At 46.1% G+C, this 21,725-nt stretch overlaps 1 protein-coding gene across 18 annotated transcripts in view; it reads right to left on the reverse strand.

Annotated features, from left to right (window-relative positions):
- Positions 1-863: 863 nt before the first annotated feature.
- The window catches only part of clasp1b (cytoplasmic linker associated protein 1b), a 41,304-nt gene continuing 20,442 nt past the window's right edge, over positions 864-21,725 (reverse strand). For 3 of the 18 annotated variants that reach the window (XM_081709919.1, XM_081709920.1, XM_081709935.1), the window contains 32 exons: positions 21,464-21,609; positions 21,176-21,311; positions 20,591-20,661; positions 20,384-20,443; positions 19,838-19,915; positions 19,517-19,684; positions 19,298-19,344; positions 18,830-19,000; positions 18,455-18,478; positions 17,438-17,545; positions 16,973-17,011; positions 16,395-16,550; positions 15,625-15,732; positions 14,967-15,026; positions 13,955-14,058; positions 12,608-12,631; positions 11,986-12,230; positions 11,689-11,752; positions 10,753-10,952; positions 9,981-10,059; positions 9,691-9,834; positions 9,280-9,375; positions 8,503-8,649; positions 8,277-8,383; positions 6,168-6,315; positions 5,641-5,875; positions 5,430-5,486; positions 5,148-5,338; positions 4,762-4,890; positions 4,408-4,614; positions 3,840-3,956; positions 864-3,643 (listed from right to left, as the gene is read on the reverse strand). In XM_081709919.1, coding sequence (XP_081566045.1) covers positions 3,557-3,643; positions 3,840-3,956; positions 4,408-4,614; positions 4,762-4,890; positions 5,148-5,338; positions 5,430-5,486; positions 5,641-5,875; positions 6,168-6,315; positions 8,277-8,383; positions 8,503-8,649; positions 9,280-9,375; positions 9,691-9,834; positions 9,981-10,059; positions 10,753-10,952; positions 11,689-11,752; positions 11,986-12,230; positions 12,608-12,631; positions 13,955-14,058; positions 14,967-15,026; positions 15,625-15,732; positions 16,395-16,550; positions 16,973-17,011; positions 17,438-17,545; positions 18,455-18,478; positions 18,830-19,000; positions 19,298-19,344; positions 19,517-19,684; positions 19,838-19,915; positions 20,384-20,443; positions 20,591-20,661; positions 21,176-21,311; positions 21,464-21,609 — 3,753 coding nt within the window. In that variant the 3' untranslated portion in view covers positions 864-3,556. The remainder of the gene's footprint in view (positions 3,644-3,839; positions 3,957-4,407; positions 4,615-4,761; positions 4,891-5,147; positions 5,339-5,429; positions 5,487-5,640; positions 5,876-6,167; positions 6,316-8,276; positions 8,384-8,502; positions 8,650-9,279; positions 9,376-9,690; positions 9,835-9,980; positions 10,060-10,752; positions 10,953-11,688; positions 11,753-11,985; positions 12,231-12,607; positions 12,632-13,954; positions 14,059-14,966; positions 15,027-15,624; positions 15,733-16,394; positions 16,551-16,972; positions 17,012-17,437; positions 17,546-18,454; positions 18,479-18,829; positions 19,001-19,297; positions 19,345-19,516; positions 19,685-19,837; positions 19,916-20,383; positions 20,444-20,590; positions 20,662-21,175; positions 21,312-21,463; positions 21,610-21,725) is intronic. The other 15 variants (XM_081709921.1, XM_081709922.1, XM_081709924.1 and 12 more) reach the window with 15 other exon arrangements.

The following is a 21,725-nucleotide window of genomic DNA, read 5'->3' on the forward strand; positions in this document are numbered from 1 at the left end:
ACTGCCACTAGACTGGCTCTCCTGCCAGATTCTATTTAGTTGTTTACTGTGGAAACTGAATTGGTATTCATTGAGTAATCAGAATACCTCTGCCAAATATCAGTTGTTTATTGAATGTATTAGTATAAATATATTAGTCATTTCCTATGGCTTATGGGGTACTCTTGAGTTTTATAGCAAGTTTAAAGTTATTTTGCAGTCTGCAGTCTGTTCCTCAAGGTTTCTTCCTTGGCTTACTCATTAGGGGCTTGCACCTGGTTTATCCGTATTGAGGATTTCTGTACTGCTGCTTTGTGACAACATTCGTTATAAAAAAGACTATACAATTGAATACACCCGAACTCGTAATCCGTCTGCTAGGAACACCCTCACGCTAGGGCAGTGTGTTTTATTGAAAAGTAGACCCAGCGCGCAGGTGAAGGGTCATTTGTGACCAAACTCAGTAGAGCGGGGCAGTGATGCAGTGATGTCACTCAGAGCGCCCAATGGGCTTCATCCACTGTGTTACTCTCACAGCCCGATGCCGTCGGAGACCGTCGGCCCGTGAAGGACAGAGTAGTGTGACGGAGCCCCTGAAGGAGAGGGCAGTGTGGGGGAAGATGAGGAGGGTAAATGGGTTTGCTTTGGCTGCCACGTTCAGGAGCCATGCTCTTTGGTCTAGTGGTCAGAACACATTTGCACACTGAAGGACCCAGGTTCAAAGCTGGGTGTGGTAACTGCCCTATGTCTTAGCTACTACAACAAACATAAATTCAAATGAGACAAATAGCTGAGCTTATATTATGCAATATTGTATATTATGTACAGTACATCAGAACTTGAACAAAACATCACTTTAGGAAAGAGTCAAGGTCTGGCAGGTGGAAAATTCAGAGGTTTTGTTTATCTAGAGCAAATAAAGTTTACAGATTGCAAATTCTATCACAGGTGGAAGTTAACAAAAACAGGTCTTATGTACAGTCACTGTGGAGCACGCAAAATAAAGCAAAAATATAAATACAGATATGGATATTAAATAAGAGCAGCTAAACAAAAGGCATACGCAGTAAGCGATAGGTGGTATTGTCTAATATTTCAATACATCAGCAAAAGCGAGAGAGCATTGTACTGGCTGCCATTGTAACAGTCCTCCGTGAAACACTGGCTTTTCCCTTAAACAGACAGAAAGACAATAAGACACACACACACAAACACACACACACACCCACACATACTCTCTCTCTCTTTCTTATGCACACACAAAGTAAAGAACTTCATTTGCAGCTCATGTGGACAAAGTGGTGCCTGACATTATTACTAGTGAACAGGAAGATAAGGTAGATAGTGTGCATCGCACTCAGCCCCTCCACACACTGGGAACAGCTGGGACCTAGGAAACCTAGCAAAACTAGGGACCCTAACAAGTCTGCAAATAGCGCCCTATGCAAGAAGTGTACGTGTAAACATCTACAGTACACACACAACCCGGTGTCTTATTACCTATTCATCTGAAGTAAGCTCATATTAGTGTCGCATAGTGTAGGAAGCTTAGTAATTAACGCACCGTGGTAACGGTAGAAGGAAACGCAAGTTTTACAGATGTTGTTAGTGAGCGTTAAATATGCATGCATTCACTGGCATGCAGGAGAACCTCTTCAGTACTATAAAACCTTAAAATAAGTCATCTTAATGCTTTCTCTTCTCTTTTTCTTCTGAGTCTTAGTATCTTCATGCTTTTCACCCATCGAGTTTGCTACTGATACAAAAAGATAGGCCATATCTCCTTCAGCAAATTTTAGTTGTTTTTTTTATTTTATTTTTTGCACAGTATACCACAGACTTGCCTATCTTTGTCCTAACACACGGAATGCATTGGGAAGACCAGGCTCCACGCTGGATACTAGAGCGCTCCAGACACTTCCCGTCTCCAGTCAACTCGAAAACCACTGAGGCACCTTCCCGTTTCAGAAGAGTACCAATTCAGTAATGTTTGGTCACCAGAACTATGGAAGGCCCGACAAGTCAAACAAAAGAAAATAAATGTACTGTCAACATTCCTCCACAGCATATAGGACAACACAGAGCCACGGTTCGATTCAGAGATGATTTAAAACCAAGTGAGGGAGCACGGTAAAAGAGCATGTAGGCACTCACCTTCTGGAAACCATAAAATTGGATTTTAACAGTGGTTTGACTAACAGTAAATCCAATTTGGATCATTTGCGTTATTGCTCTAAAAACTTTAGGATTCCACAGAACATATATTGGAGTCTGTTCAGACAAAAGTCTTTTAGTTTGTAGTATTTTGAGCTTGAGAACTGACAGAAGTAGCTGTGCTGTCTTTGAGCCTTCAAATTAGTTACTGATATCCTGGTCGGTTAAAATAACTTTTTTGGTCTTCAAAGCTAAAGGCAATTAAAAGTATTTTTATCCTCCCCTAAATTTTGTAGTATTTCATTCTAAAGAGACCTTGTCAGGTAAGTCACTGGACCAGCCAAATGATCGTCAAGCCAAACCAAAGGTGGAATGGGAGATACTTAAAGAAATCTTCTATACAAATTTTTACATACTAAAATGAGGAATAAATTCACCCTTCATTTTTTTTTTGTGTGTGTGTTCCCACTGGGCAAAATGAAACACTGTACAAATACAATCTTTGTTTTTGCATATATAGTTTTGAATGCCCCTACAAAAAGTTTTTTCTGTAATCCCTAATACTTAACATGCACAAAGAGAACGTTCCAGAAGTCTGAGGGAGCAGTGTTAAAGATGTCCATCACTACAGAGGGAATAAATACCCACCAGTCACAAGTCCTTACATTCACTAAAAAAGGCCTAAATTAGTGAAGCAGCCAATACAAGCTAACAGTAACACAGCAGGTCATTGGACAGAATGTTTTCTTCAGCCAATCTTGAACAATCTTAAGTGATCTAGTTACTTGAATTGTATTTGCGGTTGATTTTAATATACATGAGAAACTACAGTAAATCTGCTCCTAAGTGTGACAAAAATGAGATTAGAAAACAGTTCTGCCACTGCACTGAAGGAATGATGTGTTAAAGAGAGGGATACACTTATTGCAAGGGACAAACAGTCACAACAGATCACTGTGTTGGGGAATACAGCCACAAAGGCTGGCAGGACTGAGACACGCCTGCTCTCCTGCATGGACGGCACCACACATGCACACCCACAACCGCACACACTCTCTTAATGTCATGGGTACACAGACACAGCTGACCACTCCTGTTCAGTCCCACTGGCTCGTGGACACAAAGACAGAATCTTTCCTTCACTCCTGCGTTTAAATACGGGTCTCATAATCCACTTACACTGCAGTGGACCGTCTGGATTTCTGAGCTGTCACACATGCAAGTGCACCACCACTCTTGCACACATCAGTGGCTCCGGTGGGAGTGAACGATTCAAAAACCGGCACCTAAGCCGAAAGGACACCTCAGTGGAAGTGCAGTTGCTTCGACAGGAACCCAGAGAGCCGAGATTTTTCGTTGGGACTGGACCAGAAGGGGAGCGAGGCTATGATTGGCTTGGGTCTGGACCGGATGATTGCTTGATTTAGCTGTGGGAGGAAATGTCAGAGGAGCTACTGCTGTTGCTATTGGTGGTTTGAGCTCTCTTGATGTACAGGTTCAGCAGTTTCATCTGTTAGGGCAAAATATTAATAGAATAGTGAGGAAATACATTTTAAAAGAAGAAATGGGAAAAAAAAACTGTGTTGTTACAGCATGTATAGAGAGGAGGGTGAAGTTCTCACAGCCATTAGCAAAAACAATAAAAACACCTGCATATATAACACATGCACACACACACCAGGCAGACCTGGAGTTTGTAGACTTACCTTGCTGCCGGTAAGTTGTGCAAGATGTGGTTTTAACTCTTCCCCAATCACTGAATAGATTGCTACCAGGCAGAACACGCTGGCCTTCCGCACACTGCTCTCAGTGTTATCATAGCCCTGAAACACGCACGCACGCACGCAAAAAGTAACAGTTACATAAAACAGCACAGTATGTGACTGTGTGCATCTGCAGCAGGCATTGCAAAGGCTGTGCACCTGTAACAGATGTATTTAGCGGTAACAGGAAGTTTTGTGTAGAGCAAAGGAGAGTGAGAGAGTGTGTGTGTGTGTGTGTGTGTGTGTGTGTGAGAGAGTGAGAGAGACTATGAGTGAGTGTCTGTCGTTATTTCTGGGTGTGTGTGTGAGAGAGAGAGAGAGAGAGAGAGAGAGAGAGTGAGAGTGTATGTCTGTGTCTGCCTGTGTGTGTGTGTGTGTGCATATGTGTGTGTGTGTGTGTGTGTGAGATATATATATATATATATATATATATATATATATATATATATATATATATATATATATATATATATATATATATATATATATATATATACACACATGCACATACCTGCAGCAGGCCAGGGATGATGTCAGGCATCAGCTGGCGCAGGGAATCCTGGGGGATGCGCTCAATGACCTTGGTCTGCATTTTAATGGCCGCCAGGTCGATAGGGTAGTCGGCGGTCTGCACGATGGGACACAGCACCTTGATGCACTGCTCCGGGTGTATGGAGCTGGCCAGGGTGGAGGCCGCTTCCTCCGCGGCACGCACCACCTGACGGAGAGGCGAGACAGCGGGTCAGTGCCACAAGGACTACAGCTTGGCCGCTGCACAGCAGTGGAGGAGAGGCCGGCGGTTGGGGGGGCAGGGTCTAACGCGCCTGAGCTTCTTGGCCGTGCCAAGAGCGCGTGCGCGTCTCACCTCTTTGTGCGAGTCCCTGTGTGCCTCCAGCGTTTTCATGATGGTGAGCTCCGCGTAGTTCTTGAAGCGCGCCGGCTGACTGCGGAGGATCTCCTTCAGCACGCGCAGGGCCAGTGCCCGGATCGTGTGCTGAGGGGGAAGACAAAAGGCGGGACGTTACAACTCAGCCCCTCCCCGTCTCAGGACCTCTGCTGGGATGCCCTATCTTCATATGTCACTTCATATCGCGCTTGAGTAAAGTTTCTAAGCCGGACTGCACGGAAGTGTTCTAGACCTACCAAACCCAAATCCCTGCATACTGTGGCAAAGCAGGGTCTTAACGTTGTTTGTACATTTCACAAGTCTGCCTGTGCCGAGCGTCCTGCGCCACAGAGGGCGCCACTCACATCCTTATCCCCCAGCGTCTCCAGCAGCAACAGCAGCATTGTTTTAAAATGCTCCTCCCACACAGCCACACTATCGTCACGGGTAACCTTCAGCAACTCCAGCAGGGCTGCCCGCCTCTCATCCACGCGCTCGCTGTGATTGGACAGCTCCTTCAGCAGGTCACCAACCAGCTCCACATGCTGGGTAGGGCCTGGCCAATGGCAAAAAAATGGTTTAAACATGAGACTGCATTTAAATGGAAAGTTTAGTGCCATTCCAAAAAAAATAACAATAACTATTACCTGCAGAATAACTTTTGGGATGCATTATTTTATTTTCACCAAAATCTTGTCGACGACCTAAAAAAGCACAAAGAATTTTTCACCATATTTGCAACTGAAAATGCCACATTCTGGAAAGCAAATGGCAAATAGGATGACTGTGTAAAATGTCAACTGGCTGATGAACTCTGGGTAATGAGCAGAGCTGATGCAGATCCAGGAGATGTCTTACCATCGCGGAACTGCTCCCCTTCGCCGTCGAACGTGGGCTCCCTCAGGGCAGCCTTGTCATAGGTGCTGATGGAGTCAGCATAGTTGTAGGGGTTGTAGTCACGTGCCCGTGGCCCCAGGAATGCCCGGGGTGACGGTGTGTTCAGCAGCGACGTCTTATTGTCCAGGGCTGTTCGGCTGCTCTCCACTGCATCCGCAGCAACACGGGGTTCCACGGTGGAGGATGCCACACCACACTGTGTGTGTGTGTGTGTATATGTGTGTGTGTGTGTGTGTGTGTGTGTATGAGAGGGAGACAGACAAAGAGAGGGAACAAGATGAAGACAGACGCACGATGAACAGTAGTGACGTCTTTAGTAGGCTAGCCCTGCTTTTCTGTACTGCGCTGTTTTGAAAGAGCTTTGAACACACTCAGAGTCGGTGGTCCGTTCCAGTACAGTGGTGGTGTGTGGGCAGGGATAGCACAATTCACGGAGCACAATCAACAGCTTATTTTGCCTCAAGGTGAGACAGTGGACCTGCGCTCACCGCGTCTTCCTTCTTGTCGTCGCGTTTGATTGGCTCGTAGGCGTCCTCCTGACTCCGGAAGCTGAAATTCTGGATGGCTTCAGTCACTCCTCTGAGGGAACTGTAGATCTCCTCCGAGTTCAGGTTCTCCGTGTCGAACTCCAGCATGCTGCATGCAGAACACACACAGACAAGCATACACACACACAAACACACACACACGCACACACACACACCCAAGCCAACTGAGCTCTTCTGTCTGAAAGGTTTTTGAGAGTGATCCCTGAACGGCAGAGCATATGGTATGAAGGCCCCGAAATCGCCAAAACATGATTAAAGCGCCACTAGGACTGTGGCCAAGTTATCTTTAGGTGATAACTGTTGTTCACCTTCTGTCAAGGTGATTCATTTTGGTTCTCTATCAGCATGAAAACCACAGTAAGCTTAGTGATTAAGCTGGGTAGGAATGTGCAGTTTAGGGAAACTGCTCCTTTCTGAACTTATGAATAAATTGAATAATTAAGTTAATAATTATCCTATGAATCATTTAGGTTGCTTCACAGACAGACAGCATGCTAATTATTGACAAATCTAGAGTGTATTTGATGTAGTCCTATAGCGAGTAGTTGCCTGCTTCAAGATCTCTTTGTTGAGGGAGTACAAAACAAACAAATATGCATGCAAACATCCAAAATCCTATGATTGCAGCTTTAATAGGATGGAGTTTGATTAAACTCCCCCCAGATGCTAAACAAAATGGCACAAACTTGCACAGCACAGCGCCACTCAGTGACGTTCACAGGAAAGAGCAACGAACTTTTCAGAAACCATGAGCCACGGTGGGAGGGACAACTGAAAAGCAGAGGACTGGAAAACACTCACAGCGTGAACATCTGACAGGCACGCTACGGCACACACGCCTAAACAATCTACCAAGGATGAGGAATGGTGTAAATAGATGAAAAACTGAAAATAATAAGACTTATGATTTAGGAACATTTACCCCTATATTATAGAGAATTAGTAAGAAATGCTGTCGGTAGAATGGTGCAACCTATGACAGCCTGAATCTACATGGGGCAAGCAAAGCCTCCATGCCTCCACCCTGTGACCCCCCCCCCACCCATCCCCACCCCCACCCCCGTTATCCACACTATGGCCCCACCCACTGCCGTTATCCAGTGACCCCACCCCCTCCCCGAGCAGGGCGAGTTACCTGGGCGAGTAGGCCCGCCGCAGCGCCCGCAGAGAGGGGGCGGAGGGACCGGGGGGAGGGGGGGTGAAGGGACACGGTTTGGAGCTCCAGCCCCACAAACGACTGAGCCAGGAACAAGGGATGAAGAAGGGAAGAGGGAACAAACAGAGAGAAAGAGAAAAAAGTCGTAGGAATAGGGAGAATAGCAACGAAAAAAGTGGCTTTAGTTTTGACCTAAAGCCAGGTGTGCTAGAACGCTAACGTACGGCCCATTTGGACAGGGTTAGAATGTGTTCACGTGGAGCAGAAATCCATAAACAAAAGATGGACGGAATTTTTTTTCGGAATTACGGTCATATGCGTCCCATACATGGGCTGCATACACAGTCTATGCTCTCGGCCGTTCACACGTGTTCATGCTGCCGTTAAACGGAATGAGAAAACCTTTGGCACGTTTGCGATGTAGCTTTATGGACTGTGGGTTTCCTTACTTGTTTATGGATTTCATTTCAGAAGCAAAACTGGTTTTTAAACTTGTTAATAAGAACATGCAGGTGGGAGGAGAGTCAGACATGTTCTGCCTAAACACAAAAACTCAGTCCCAGCTCGGTAGAGAATTTAAAGGGAGGTCACATGCTGACAGGAGAGAGAGAAGGAAAGCTGTTCCACTGCAGAGCAGCAAGTAACTCAAACACTCATCCTGATCACTTACAGATTCAGAACATTTAGCAGCAGTGAGCACAGAGACGCAGTGTTTGCTGTTTCGGTTCTGTGCTGTGTAAACACTCGAATGAAAGCCGTCCATTTGTCCTGTGCCTTCATAATCGCTGTTTTATGTCAAATCCACTGTGTATCCACTGAGTATAAATACTAAACAGCGAAAACTGTTACTGTGACTGACAGCGGTTGAAGACGCTGGAGTAGCGGAACGTTACCTGGGAGAGAGGCCCCCATACGAGCAGTTTGTGGGTGATGTCAGAGGACTGGAGCGGTTACTGGAGAGTCTGGGGGGGGTGCGCCCCACCGTATTGCTGGGTGAACCCTTCAAATCAAAAATAAACAAGCAAAAAACAAACAAATAAGTAAACAAAAAGAAGCCGGCTAAGGGTCTCTCAAGCAGACCTGCCAGAAAACGCTCCTGTATTTACAGGGCGGAGCTACCGTGGCGGAGGTGTTGCTGGAGTTCCTCAGGTGGTGGTGCAGGAGCTTGCTGGCACCATCCTGGAAGGTCTTGGGCAGGGCCCCCAGCAGCATGGTGAACTCCGGAGTGTTCAGCTCAAAGAGGGAGATCAGCACGGTCTGAGCGGCCTGCCACACACACACACACGCGCACGCACACACAGTCAGCGCGGGGAGAGAGGAGGGTCAGAAGAGGGCTCGCGGGCCAGCCGACAGTCGCACCGGGACTCTCGGCCATGTAAACGCAGCCGAGTGGGCCCACGCAAGCTACGGAGTTTCCTTCTGAAGGGACAGAAGCTAAGAAAGATAAAAGAGGAGGTTAGAGAGTGAAGGAGAGGGAGCAGAGGTTGAGTCAGCCATCAGAGACCCATCCAGAGATCTATTCTGCGCAGTAAACAAACGGCTGTACTGACAGAAATGTTAACCAGACTGCCACCCTTGTGAGGTAAGAACTACTTCAGCCATTCCAGTAGACAGAGGGGATCAAACTAACCAGAGATTAGAGACAATGGTTAGGTACTGAGACTTAAGGTGACATGCTATGCAATCAGAGAAGAAGGAGACACCTGCAGGTCATTCACATACACATTCAATGACGACACAGCCGTCTGCACTTTCTCTTTAAAACCAACATGTTCTAGTCACAAATTAGGGAGAGAAAACGTCACAAAGAGTAGGAGAGGGCTAGCTCAAGCCAAGTTTGGTTTATGGGCAGATCATGCACAGTACGTGAAGGGGTCGAAGTTTAGAGGTCACTACCTGCTTACACTTCTCCTCCAGGTTGCCCTCGGCGGGCAGGGAGGCCAGTAACATGAGTCTGCCTGACAGCTCCTCACCCACCCAGCTATGCAGGGTCTGAGTGTCGGGGGGTGGGGTGGGGGTGGGTACATGCACACATTCGTTCGGTCAGAACAGCTGAAGTGTGGGACAACTCCAAAAAGAGGCAAACAAAAGATATGATGGTCTCCAGCTGCTCTGGAAGGATAAGCACACCCATGATGCACCACACGTCACAACTTGAGGGAAGGGTATGGCCCATGAGTTCAGCGTGTTCCATTACAAGCCAAAAGACGAAAGCACAGGACGACACTTTGTTGCTGGCATGTCCTACATTCGTGCTGGGTTTGATAATGAAGGTCTGGGTCATGGGTCTACGGGGAAAGCCTTTACCTTTCTGACATCCGAACTCTTGGGTTCCGTCGTCCAGGTGATGATGCGGGAGACGGCCAGGCGCGTCTCGCTGGAGTTCACAAAATCGCTGGGATCCATCTGCCTCGCCAAGGACTCGATGTACTTCAGAATGGCCACCTTCACCTACACACAGCAGAAGTGTTTAGCCAGTGGGGATGGCTGGTGGTAAACAATGATCACTAAAGCTCAGGTGATGCTAAAGTCACAACATAAATCCCTCAGGAGGAGACCAGAAGAAAATAACAAAAGGAAATAAAAAGTCTGCCAACCTTGAGGTTTGGGGTCTGGGTCTGATCGACAATAAAGCGCATGAGAATGTTGAACTGTTGATCGTATGGAAAAGAATCCCTGAGAGAGAGAGAGAGAGAGAGAGAGAGAGAGAGAGAGAGAGAGAGAGAGAGAGAGAGAGAGAGAGAAAATGCAACATTGTGTTCACAGAAACATGCCATAAACCACATCCTTTTCAAACAATAACATTCATTAATGCTACGTGCATAAAAATAAATATAACAGCAGTCTTGGGATTTGTATGAAGCTGTATGAAGGAGAAATGGATTTTTTCTATTTGGAAAAATAGATTTGCTTCATCTAAACATTTTTTTACATGGGTTATTCCACTTTGTTCTTTGATTTGATAAAACTCTGTACCGTGTATTCCAACTGAAAATTATTGCTCATAATTCGTGCTCCAAGTCTTCTTCAAATGCTACCGGTATGTGTTGTCCATGTATTCAGTCAGTTTCCCCCAATCAGACATCTTTGGGAAACCACCAAATACTTACACTCTTCTCTTTTAGAAAAAGATACTCCTATATCCCCAGAACTACTTCACTCAAGACTCATATTTCAATCTATTCCTGCTTTGCAGGAAAATACTAACAGCTGTTTAAAAGGCAGTCCTCCAGTTTCATATTGTGCCTGCTCCTTTTCTAAAGACAATCTTTTTAAAATACTTTGTAGACTTTCTTTTGCTGGAAAGTGCTGCCAGGCTACAGAACACATGAGCAGCCCCAGTGGACCCGCTGTCTCAGGAGTTCTGACCTGGTGACGTCCAGCGCTTTCTGCACTTTGGCCTGCACGGAGCCCAGCAGGTCGGCACCCATCTTCTTCAGCAGCTGCGTGAGCAGCACGAAGAGCCAGTCCTGAAGCTCCTCCCTGTGCAGCGTGACGAAGTCCACCAGCGTCTCCAGGAACATGCTGAACACCTGGCACCACACGCCGCAAGCACGGCACACTTCAGACTTCAGCGAAAACATTTACGGCACGGAGAGATTCAGATTTACCAGCGTGGGTTAGTGATTAATCTGTGTTGGCAAGGAAGACACACTTACTCTCTGATGCAGTAGTCCAAACCAAAGGAAGGACATGCAAGTAAACAAACAGCTCATTAGCATCTCAAAACACATCACTCTATTACTCTTCACATAAACACCGTTCTCTATTACTCTACATAAACACTGCACTCCATTACCCTTCACGTAAACACTACACTCTATCACTCTTCACGTAAACACTGCATTCTATTACCCTTCACATAAACACTGCATGCTGTTACCCTTCACGTAAACACTGCACTCTATTACCCTTCACGTAAACACCGTTCTCTATTACTCCACATAAACACCGCTCTCTATTACTCTTCACATAAACACTGCACTCTATTACTCTTCACATAAACACTGCACTCTATTACTCTTCACATAAACACTGCACTCTATTACTCTTCACATAAACACTGCACTCTATTACCCTTCACGTAAACACTGCATTCTATTACCTTTCACGTAAACACTGCACTCCATTACCCTTCACGTAAACACTGCACTCCATTACCCTTCACGTAAACACTGCACTCCATTACCCTTCACGTAAACACTGCACTCCATTACCCTTCACATAAACACTGCATGCTGTTACCTTTCACATAAGCAGCAACACGTTTAGCATTAGGTTGATTCATGGATTCATGTGACTCACCTTACTGTGAGGATCTGCAAACATCCTGGTGAAAATCTCACACAACCTTTTGAGTTCCACACGACTAAAAGAGAGAGTTGCAGCGTGTAAGTAAGCAACAGCTACGTGTGATTTCTTTATACTACTGGAGGTTTTCTGGATGTTTGTTTCAACATGTACTCAGAGAAGACTGATTTCACCAGTCTTACTTTCTATAAAGAGTTTCGCAGGTCACTTCTTTGATAATGGAAAAGGGGCTGAATTGTATTGTAAGTTTTGTAACTGAAGCTGACACTGTCTTTATGTGCACCACTGTACCTGAGGATTCTTTGGCTCGTGAGAAGGTTCTGGAGGCCCAGGAGACCTTCTTTGCGCTCGGACCAGTTGGAGCTGGCACAGTGGTTCAGCACCTCGGCCACATCCTCCGTCTGCCGCAAGTAGTGGGGGACGCCGCCGTTCCGCGAGCTGTAGGACCGCTCTGAGCAGGCGCTGGACGCGTCGCTGTTGGCGTCGTCATCAGAGTACATGCCGGGGGACTCGTAGCGCCGTCGCACGGGCCTCCGCTGAGATCCGGACATGAACACGCATGTGAGACTCAAGTTAAGCGATCGGGGTTTCATTCAGCAGCAAGGAACTACGGATCATGCAGAGCTAGCTATGGATCTGCTGACGATGTCATGAGGACAGAGGCATGCAGTGGGTTTAGGATTTTATGATTGTTTGCACGTGTGCAAGAGCTGTTTAACTCTTACACTGTCTGGAACATTTGCAACCAAAACATTTGGGTCAGTAGGCTTTGAAAATGTAGTTAATCGCTAAATAAGAGAACCTCTGTGTTTTGTAAGTGATGTTTCTATGTACAGGCAATGGAAACTGAGGGTGATGAAGATTCTGGCGGAAAAGAGGAAAATGGTCATATTCCAGGAAAATAACTAGCTACCTTATTCCTGGAGTCTCCTAAAAGCTGGGGACATTTTAGGTAGCCAGAGAGAGGAAAGCAGAGACAACCAAATATCAGGAATTTCGCTTTTGTGTCAACAACCAAGGTGCTAACAGCTAACATCAACCACGTGTTCTGTTTCTCTCAACAATCCAGAAGGAGCTTACGAAGACCACAAAGGCACATGGTGAGGCTGTTTTTAATGGATGACTATAAAATAAAGATCTGCCTGCCTCAGGTCCTTGATTTTTTTTCCAAGATAATTATTATCAAGATAACTATCCGGAGAAAATAAATGTAGAACAAGGCTCTGTTCAAGTGGCATTCCTTTCAGCATTATTCGGCAAGTCGATTATCTGTTTCTCAAGGAAGTTAGAAGTTGTGTGCCATGGTTAGTAGTGATGGGACTATCGATACCGAGAAATCAAAGCTTGTATCACTCTTGCAAAGCACACCGATTCGACACAGAGTTGCAAGACTAATGACGTCCGAAGCTTCGAACGTCACTGGGGGGCGGGACTGTTTCGATAGGTTTGCCACTGTTTTATTATGCAAGTTGTAAGAGGGTGTAAAATCCCTGGTCACCTTTATACTAGAAAATTCAAAATGTGAAAAACCGTGGAAGAAACATTCAAAAGTTTCAGAACACGTCATCATGTTACATTTGATTTTCTACATTTTCACATAAAAAGGGAAACGTTTTTAAAAATACTGCAGAACCTTAATGACTAAACATCATTAATAATAATCATCAGATCTTTTTAGGAAATATGAAAATGGTAGTATTGTGTAGTTTGCAGTGCTGTGTACCGCCAAACCTACGACTGCTATCACTTCAGAAAACCACCAGGGGTCACAGTTTGGCATCATCTTAAATTCTCCAATGCTCTGAATCTTTGAACCTGGCATAGCCATGAAGAAGCCCCAAAGGCTCCGTCTGCCCATTACTAGCGATCAGAGTGATTCTGATGCAAACTGACCACTATATAGCAATTGACTCTGAGCTTTTGAAGCAGCAGACATTGTTATGAGCTAGTTTTAAAACACAACAGACTTCCTGAGGAAACGGTACATAGATATTGCTACTGCTGCATAACGCTGCTTGAATGGCATGAAGTTGGCATCTAGGGTGCAGGGAGGACATTTGGCATACCATGTCTATAAATATTATGCGGAGAATATTATTATCTCGAGATAATTATCATGGGGGGAAGAAATCATGGTCCTCTGGCAGGCAGAATGTTTTCAATAGTCATCCGTTAAAAAATAATAATAATAATAATAAAAAATCCCATCGTGGGCCTTGTAGCACGTGGAACTGGACGGCCAACAGTAGTGAACTCTCACCAGGGCATCAGCCACAGCTGCCTCTACCTCCAAGCCCGTGTTGAGGATGCGCATAGCGTTGACCGAGGCAGAGATACGCGCCTGATGGATAAGGCCAAAACGATCTGAGAGAGAGAGAGAGAGAGAGAGAGAGAGAGAGAGAGAGAGAGAGAGAGAGAGAGAGAGAGAGAGAAATGAGATGAGAAAGTCAGGGGTTAAGTAACAGAAGAATCCCCTTCACAACATTCTGTTAAACCATTAACCCAAGGGCTATATAAAAGTATTTGCATACAACAAATGATACAATGACACAAACAAAAACAAAAACATGCCAAACGGGCCAAAACACAAAAAGTTAAACACTCACAAAGCCAATTTGATGCCTGGTGCTACAGACGATTTTGAAATCAAGACTTCTTAGCCTGTTTAGATTGCGGTGGGCATGACTCATGTGACATGATTCTATCTTTGATCTGTCTGACACACCATATTCAGTCTTCTTGCGGTTCATCCAGGAATTGATTGTGTTTACACAGCACGCCTTTACTGTTTCAGCTTGTTATCACCTAATTCAGTTCTACTAATCTTCAGGTTGTAGCCTTAAAGCTCCAAATTAATAAAAACAATGAATAAGTCAAAAATAAATCAATCATTCAATGTAAATTTTCTAAAAATGCAAATCAACGCAATCCCAGCATTAAAATTACAAACTTAAAAACATAAATGCATAAACCACATAAATACAAAACAAAAATATTCTGCACATTTCACACCTTATGGAATCCAAAATCACATTTGCAACTAGAAATAGTGATGCAATTTGAGTGTTTGATGATGCAAATATCGGTCCATCGTCAAGCAAAGAAGACGACATTTAACACAAGACTCAGTTAATACAGCCTCTGATATATCTGTTTGTTTTTCTGCAGGTGTGAAATGTGAGAATTTTAGCTCTCTGGCTCCCCCTGTGGGTGTGGAGCCCGGCAGCCGTACAACCCCATGCCGGGGTGACTCAACGGGTCATGCAGATCACCTGTCTGCAGAGTGTCGCCCGCTGTCAGGGCACTGGTAGACCGAGAGTGGCGCCGGGACGCTGGGTGAAGAGAGGCGGGAAACCCAAATACTCAGATCTTACGACCCATTCATCTAAGCTATAGGAAGTGCCATAAGTGGCCACTTGTGATTATTTTTAACGAAACATTATTTTTAATTAGAAGAAATATTATTATAGGAGAATTTTTCCAATATGTTTTACGCCAATATATATTTTTATTCTTCTTTTCACAGCATGCAGGAAAGACAGAAGAGAAAGGGAACAGAACAGAAGTCAAGCTCTGGCTTGCAGAAGCGCCGTCTGTCCTGACCACTCAAACAGCGCTTACCTCCACTTTCATTTGTTCACATTTATCACACAGGCTAGTCTTCATCTAAATTCATAGTTGTCTTTAAACCATATTCAAAGTGCTTTCGCTCTGTCTGTGCGTGTGTGTTTGTGTGCGTGTGTATGTGTCTGTTTCTGTATGTGTGTTTGTGTGCGTGTGTGTGTGTGTTTGTATGTGTCTGTGTCTGTGTTTGTATGTGTCTGTGTGTGTGTGTGTGTGTGTCTGTGTTTTTGTGTGTGTGTGTATGTATGTGTGTGTGTGTGTGTGTGTGTGTGTGTGTGTGTGTGTGTGTGTCTGTGTGAGACTCACCAAGGGGGGTGAAGCCCCGTGCGGGGCTGGTATCTCTGCTGCTCTCCCTGCTTGTGTCACGACTGCAGCCCTGACTCATACTAGGCCGCGGGATACGACTACCCCGCACTAACACACACACACACACACACACACACACACACACACACACACACAGACACACACACACACAGACACACACACGCACAGACACACACAGACACGCACAGACACACACAGACACACAGGTAGTCACACACAGACATGCAAGTACGCACACACACGTACAATCATACAGGCACAATCACACATTGACACATTTAGCCAAGCAGCAAGAGAGAAGACAGTGCAGCGATTAAGACAGGACAAAGGTCAAGGAAGGGTCAGTCACACAAGGATGAGAAGAAAGTTAGAAAGCACTGAAATGACAGGACAAAAGAAGAAATACCTTTGAGTATTTGAGTAGCTGAAGCTACTCAAAAGGTACTCCACCAAAGGTCACTCTTTGTACCAGAGCCATTGCTTCAATTCACATATAAGCAACTTCCGCGGTGTGATCATTGAGGACTTGGCTCACGTTTCAGATCAATATTGTCTTTGACCAGGTCTGGTCACCCCAGCCTGACTAGAGCCCAGCCTGACTAGAGCATCCACGTGTTGTTCTTCTGACTCCAGACAGGTCCTGCCCCCATGTGCCTCCTGGGTCCACAGTATTGACTTCACACAGCAGCTGTCTGTCTGTGTGTGTGTGTGTGTGTGTGTGTGTGTGTGTGTGTGTGTGTGTGTCTCACCCTGGCCCATGCGGCTGGGGCTGGTCTCGCGGCTGCAGCCCTGGCTCCGTGGGATCTTGCTACGCTTCTCGGAGGGCGTCACTGTGCCGGTGGCACGAGAGATTTTTCCATATGACTGACCAATTAGCTTCCCGGGAGAGCTGGAGCGACTCCCAGCTATACATAGAAACACATAAAAGCAGAAAATGTTAACATATCTAACCAAAAGGGATCATATTATTATAATAACGCATAATGGGTAATTTAGCTTTAGCTTTTCTGGGTCACGGACATGCAGAGAGGTCCTTAAAGAACGTCCTAAAAGCCCAAAACGCAAACTGACCACATCACCATCACCAAATTCACCAGTGACACATCACACACAATGCGGGCCATCAGCATACCAGCAAAACGCAACAAAAGCAAGAACATCTGACTGGCTAACTCATCTTTCCCATGATCTACACGAATCCTGGGGAGGGGTGCTGGAGGAACAGCTCATGCTTTAACGGAGGACGGGTACACGCGAGGGTGTGGAGGCATCCTGAGGCATGCAGACATCAAGGCAGACGGAGGTCTGGTCATTAAGGCTGCTGTACCGTGAGTCTTACCACCCGTTGGATTAGCAGACCTGGATCCTTATGGATGAGCAGCACGCGGGGCAGTGAAGGGCAACCCGTTACACAAGGTCAATGAAACTACATTACCCAGCATGCTTTGGGCAGGTCGTAATAATTGCATAAGCAACCGCTGCCATGGGCAATAATGCAAGGCAGGCCAATGTTTATGATGTGGTAGCACAGAAAGAGGATCTTTCTGAGCATTAGAAGCATTAGAAGTATTCAAATTCATACCACTTCAAATGGTATGACAAACGTAGCAAAAGCAAAAAAAAAAAAGACTGTTGTCCTAATCAAATAAATAAAACACCATGTACGTTATTTAAAGCTTCAGTCAAGACTTTGGGGAAAATTAAAACAACTAGATGGCAAAGAACTACGAAAGATTAACATAATACTCTTGATTATGACTACTGTGGATTATGATGTCAGAGACAAACTTACGTTGTGACTGAGAGACCACTTTGGCTCGGCTCCGCCCCCTACTGTCTGTAACAGAGGCTCTGCCTCCAGCGCTGCTGGCTGAACTCTGTCTCCGGGTGCGCACACGACCTTGAAAGAGATGGAAAGACAGAGGGAGACAGAAGAAGAGACACATTGTACAATGTTTAGTGCACAAATAATCAAGAAAGCAAATTTTATACTAAAATAAGAAAATGCAGGGACAGTTAAATTTCAGAAAACCTCCTGATCCTTTGTACAGAAACACACACCTATGCAGTTTCATAAAACTGACAGCATTCACAGTGTGATATTCTGGGTTCAGAAAATGCTAATTCTGAAATAAACACTAGTGCAAAAAGCTCTCACACTGACAATAATCTGGCACAATAATCACTAATTACACAACATAAACATCTTCTTCTCCATAATCCATAGAACCTAAACCTGTACCTGTACATGCAAGACGCAGGATACAGTGGGTAAGACCAGCAGAAACATCATTGCAATACTAACATGAAACACAAAGAACACATGGACACTTTCCAACACAACGTGGCAGATGAACACAAGCACATTTCTGCCTCAGAAGACTTTCCCACAATCTAAAGTTCCACAAACCGCCCCACGCCTCCAGCCCTGACCATCACAGCAAAATAAAAGTGCTCCCGACAGAACTCCCCAGTGGCGTCTAATCTGAGCACGGGCAATACACCCCCACGCAGACGGTCCATGCAGACGCTCACAGACATGTCTTATTAACCACAGACAGAGGTGCCGGGCGCCAGTGCTGTTGGCTGACAGGTGCCAGACATTTACTGGCTCGACTGTGAGCTGAATCGGGTGTGGTGGATCAAACGCACCAAGACTGGAGCTAAGCATCTCTGAACCGCATGGTGAGCAGGAGAACAGAACGAGAGACATGTCTACAACACAGACATCCCCCACTCCACACACGGAAATACACACACAGACCAAACACACCAAGACTCGCTGTGCAAACAAGTACGTAGGCCTTACCCTCCACATTACCAGGAGTTGCATCTTAAGGCAAATACAAACAGGACCAAAGGAAAGGCACAACAGGACGATATTAGCATTATTACTTAAGCGCTACAAAACAGAAAGTAGTAGATATGTTTAAACATATCTGCTAATATGTATCTAATATCTACTAATATAAACAAATGTTTAAATATGTTTAAATAGGAGGTGAAAAAAAGTGAATAACTGTTACTATAAAATATGAAAACAAATAAATAACATAAATCAATCTGTAGGTATTTGGCTTCAACCATAAAATGGCATGAGCTGAAAAACGATAAACCGCAGGCATGAACACCGCTGCTCCTTCACGGATGTAGCTGAGCAACGTCTCAGGCGTAGCATGTTTACCCAGCGAAGCGTAGGAGCCAGGCGGCAGCGCCGCTACCGAGCTGAAGGGGGCAGCAGCAGGCACAGCGGACATTCGGGATTTGGCACTGGCCGCGGCATTGACGTCAACGTCGCTGCGCGACCGCTGCAGCCCGCCAGGCGTGGATGACACTCGAGTACTAACCACCTTAGCTGGGAGACAGAGAGAAAGGCAGCCACCATCGAATAAAGACCCCGATAACAACAGTTGTGCTCTGTTTTACTGTGTGTCTAACAGGGCTTAGAGGATTAACTAAACAGTGTTAAGGTTTATGATAGTGACTAAACAATCCATTCGTATGTGCTGACTTAATCTAAAAAAGACGCTGGTAAATAAAGCTTGTTTCTCTGTTACGTTGGAGAAGAGTAGCAACTAAGACATTTCAGCACTCTGGTCGGATTAACTGTCTGATTTGTTTCAGACACACAGGTAAAGAAACATGCTCTTACTTCTAGTTGCACTGCTTCCCACGGAGGCTTTAGCAGGCAGTGGCCTACTGAAAGCGAAGGAGAAGGTAACATGGAGATAAGCGGAGGGACAGAAGGCAACGTTACATTTGAAAACCTCACAAGGGCAGAAACTTGAAAGGTTATTAACACAATTAAATGTCACCGGAAGGTTGACTGCAAGAGAGAGAGGGAATTGTCTGGGCTGAAGTCCGGTCTTACTTAAGGCTCTCCTGGGAGCTGGAAGAGGAGCGGTCAGATTGGGGGAGAGACATAATACTGTCGGAGCTCTTCAGATGTGACTGCAGCGCCTTCTGATAGGTCAGCTCAAGAGCCTGGAACAGTTGCTCCGCCTCCTTACTGAAGTGGCCATGGAAACCCCAGTAACACCTGGAAAAGGTGGGGCAGGTTGGTCACGAATTCCTTCGGGTTTCATAAGAAGCATTTTCATAAGAGTCATTTTCTCACATATATGTCAATCCTGTCTAAATGAAGGGCATATGCAGGCTGAGCTTCCAGCAGTGCAAAACACAAAGCACCTACTTTCTGGCAACAGATCTGGCTTCTGAGTCTGCATCATGGACTCCTTTCTTGATGGTCTCCATTAGAACAGCCACATGCCTGAGGACAGAGAAAAGAAAGTGTTACCAGAGATGGACCCTGAATCCACTCCTACAGTAAGCACTGGGGGAGCTGGAGCACAGATCGATGGGTTCACTCTGCTGCCCTCCTCAAACCACGTATGAGATCTGTTGCACTATGAAGCCCCTGGTCCTGATAGGGGCACGCACACAGGAAGTCCCGCTGAAAGGCCGGTTCCGCATTCCCACGGCAACTGCTAGGCTAATGTAGCAAACGGAAAAGGTGAGAGATGACCAAGGTCAGGACTGTACGTATGTATCTGTGTGTGTGTGTGTGTGTGTGTGTGTGTGTGTGTGAGTGCATGTCCATGTTCCACAGTGCTTTCCAGCGCTAATCCTACACGGCTGTATTTTGCCACTGTGAATTTCAAAAGCAGCAACGCTCCTCAGCTCCTGTGAGATGACGGCCAAAAACACTAAACGGTCGCCAAGCAGATGTCGGTCTCACCTCTCCAGGGAACTCGTCTGCCACTCCTGAAGCAAAAGGTCTAAAAACTCGTAACAGCGCCTGGGGGGGAGTGGAGAGGGGAGGAGCGGAGGAGAGGGGGAGGGGCCACATTAGGACCAGCAGAGAGCACCACCAGATTAGCTCTGCATCTGAGAGCACGTCAGCACGTGTTCTGCACCAGACCACAGAGGTTGGTTACGTCATTACCGTCGCACAGCCACGGACTTGGACGTGCAGTTGCTGGTCATGATGGGGATGAGTCGTGGGTAGTGTGTGTGCTGGAAGGGAAAGGACACACACACACACACACACACACACACACACACACATATAAGTACACATTATTCTATGTATATACAAACGATAACAATGACACATTCACGAAATAAATGAGCAAAGCAAAGCGATGACAGCAAATAACACTAAAGTTATTTGTGTGCTATAGCTGATTAATAGATATAAGGTGAATGCCTGGCCCCGGGGCCTGTCGTATCCCACCCCCTTAAACCTCCCTCCACCCCCACACACACACACACACACACACACACACACACACACTTCAGGCTGAGTTTTCACTGAGGTTTCACAACCCAGTGCACTGCCGACACAGCCATGCGTGAATCTCTCACCCATGCAGGTTTTTCTCTCAGTCAATAAGCTATTGCACAAGGTGCCCACTAAATCTGGGCTCCAACAGTGTGGGACAGATAAAAGGAACACCAGTCTGTGTGTGTGTGTGTGTGTGTGTGTGTGTGTGTGTGTGTGTGTGTGTGTGTGTGTGTGAGAACTTACACGTATAATAAGGCGAATGGCTGCAACACCAGACGTGGCCATGACTTTCGCACTGTTGGGGACTAGGTTAAGCAGGGTAGGCATGACAGTCTCAGCGCCATGGTCAAACTTGTTCCCCAGCACAGACGACAAATGCCTGGAGGGAGAAGGACACACATTACACCGCTTCACGCGCTCCCTGCACTCTGTGGCTTCAGAGTGTGTGCGTTGAGCCCGTTCAACACAGAAAACCGATGCGCTTTGAAACGAGAGGCGAGACGAGGCGAGGCGAGGCGAGGCGGCGCGTACCCCAGGGTGATGCAGGCTTCGCGGACCACCTGCGAGCGCAGGTCCTTAGCTGACAGCTTGAAGGCTGGCTCCAGCTGCCGCAGCTGCTGCTGAAAGGGCTCATGGTCCACCGCGCCGGCCAGCAACAGCGAGCGCACCTTCTTCAGCTGGGAGGGAGAGGGAGGGGTGGCAGGTGCCCACCGCCGATGAGACAGTTCATTACAGTTCAGTGCATAATTTAGTGCTTTGATTTGTGAATAGCGAATGGAAGTGAAGGTTTTTT

The sequence above is a fragment of the Electrophorus electricus genome, chromosome 3 (genome assembly GCF_041902795.1).
Source record: "Electrophorus electricus isolate QZ-2024a chromosome 3, ASM4190279v1, whole genome shotgun sequence".
In the NCBI taxonomy this organism is placed as follows: Eukaryota; Metazoa; Chordata; class Actinopteri; order Gymnotiformes; family Gymnotidae; genus Electrophorus; species Electrophorus electricus.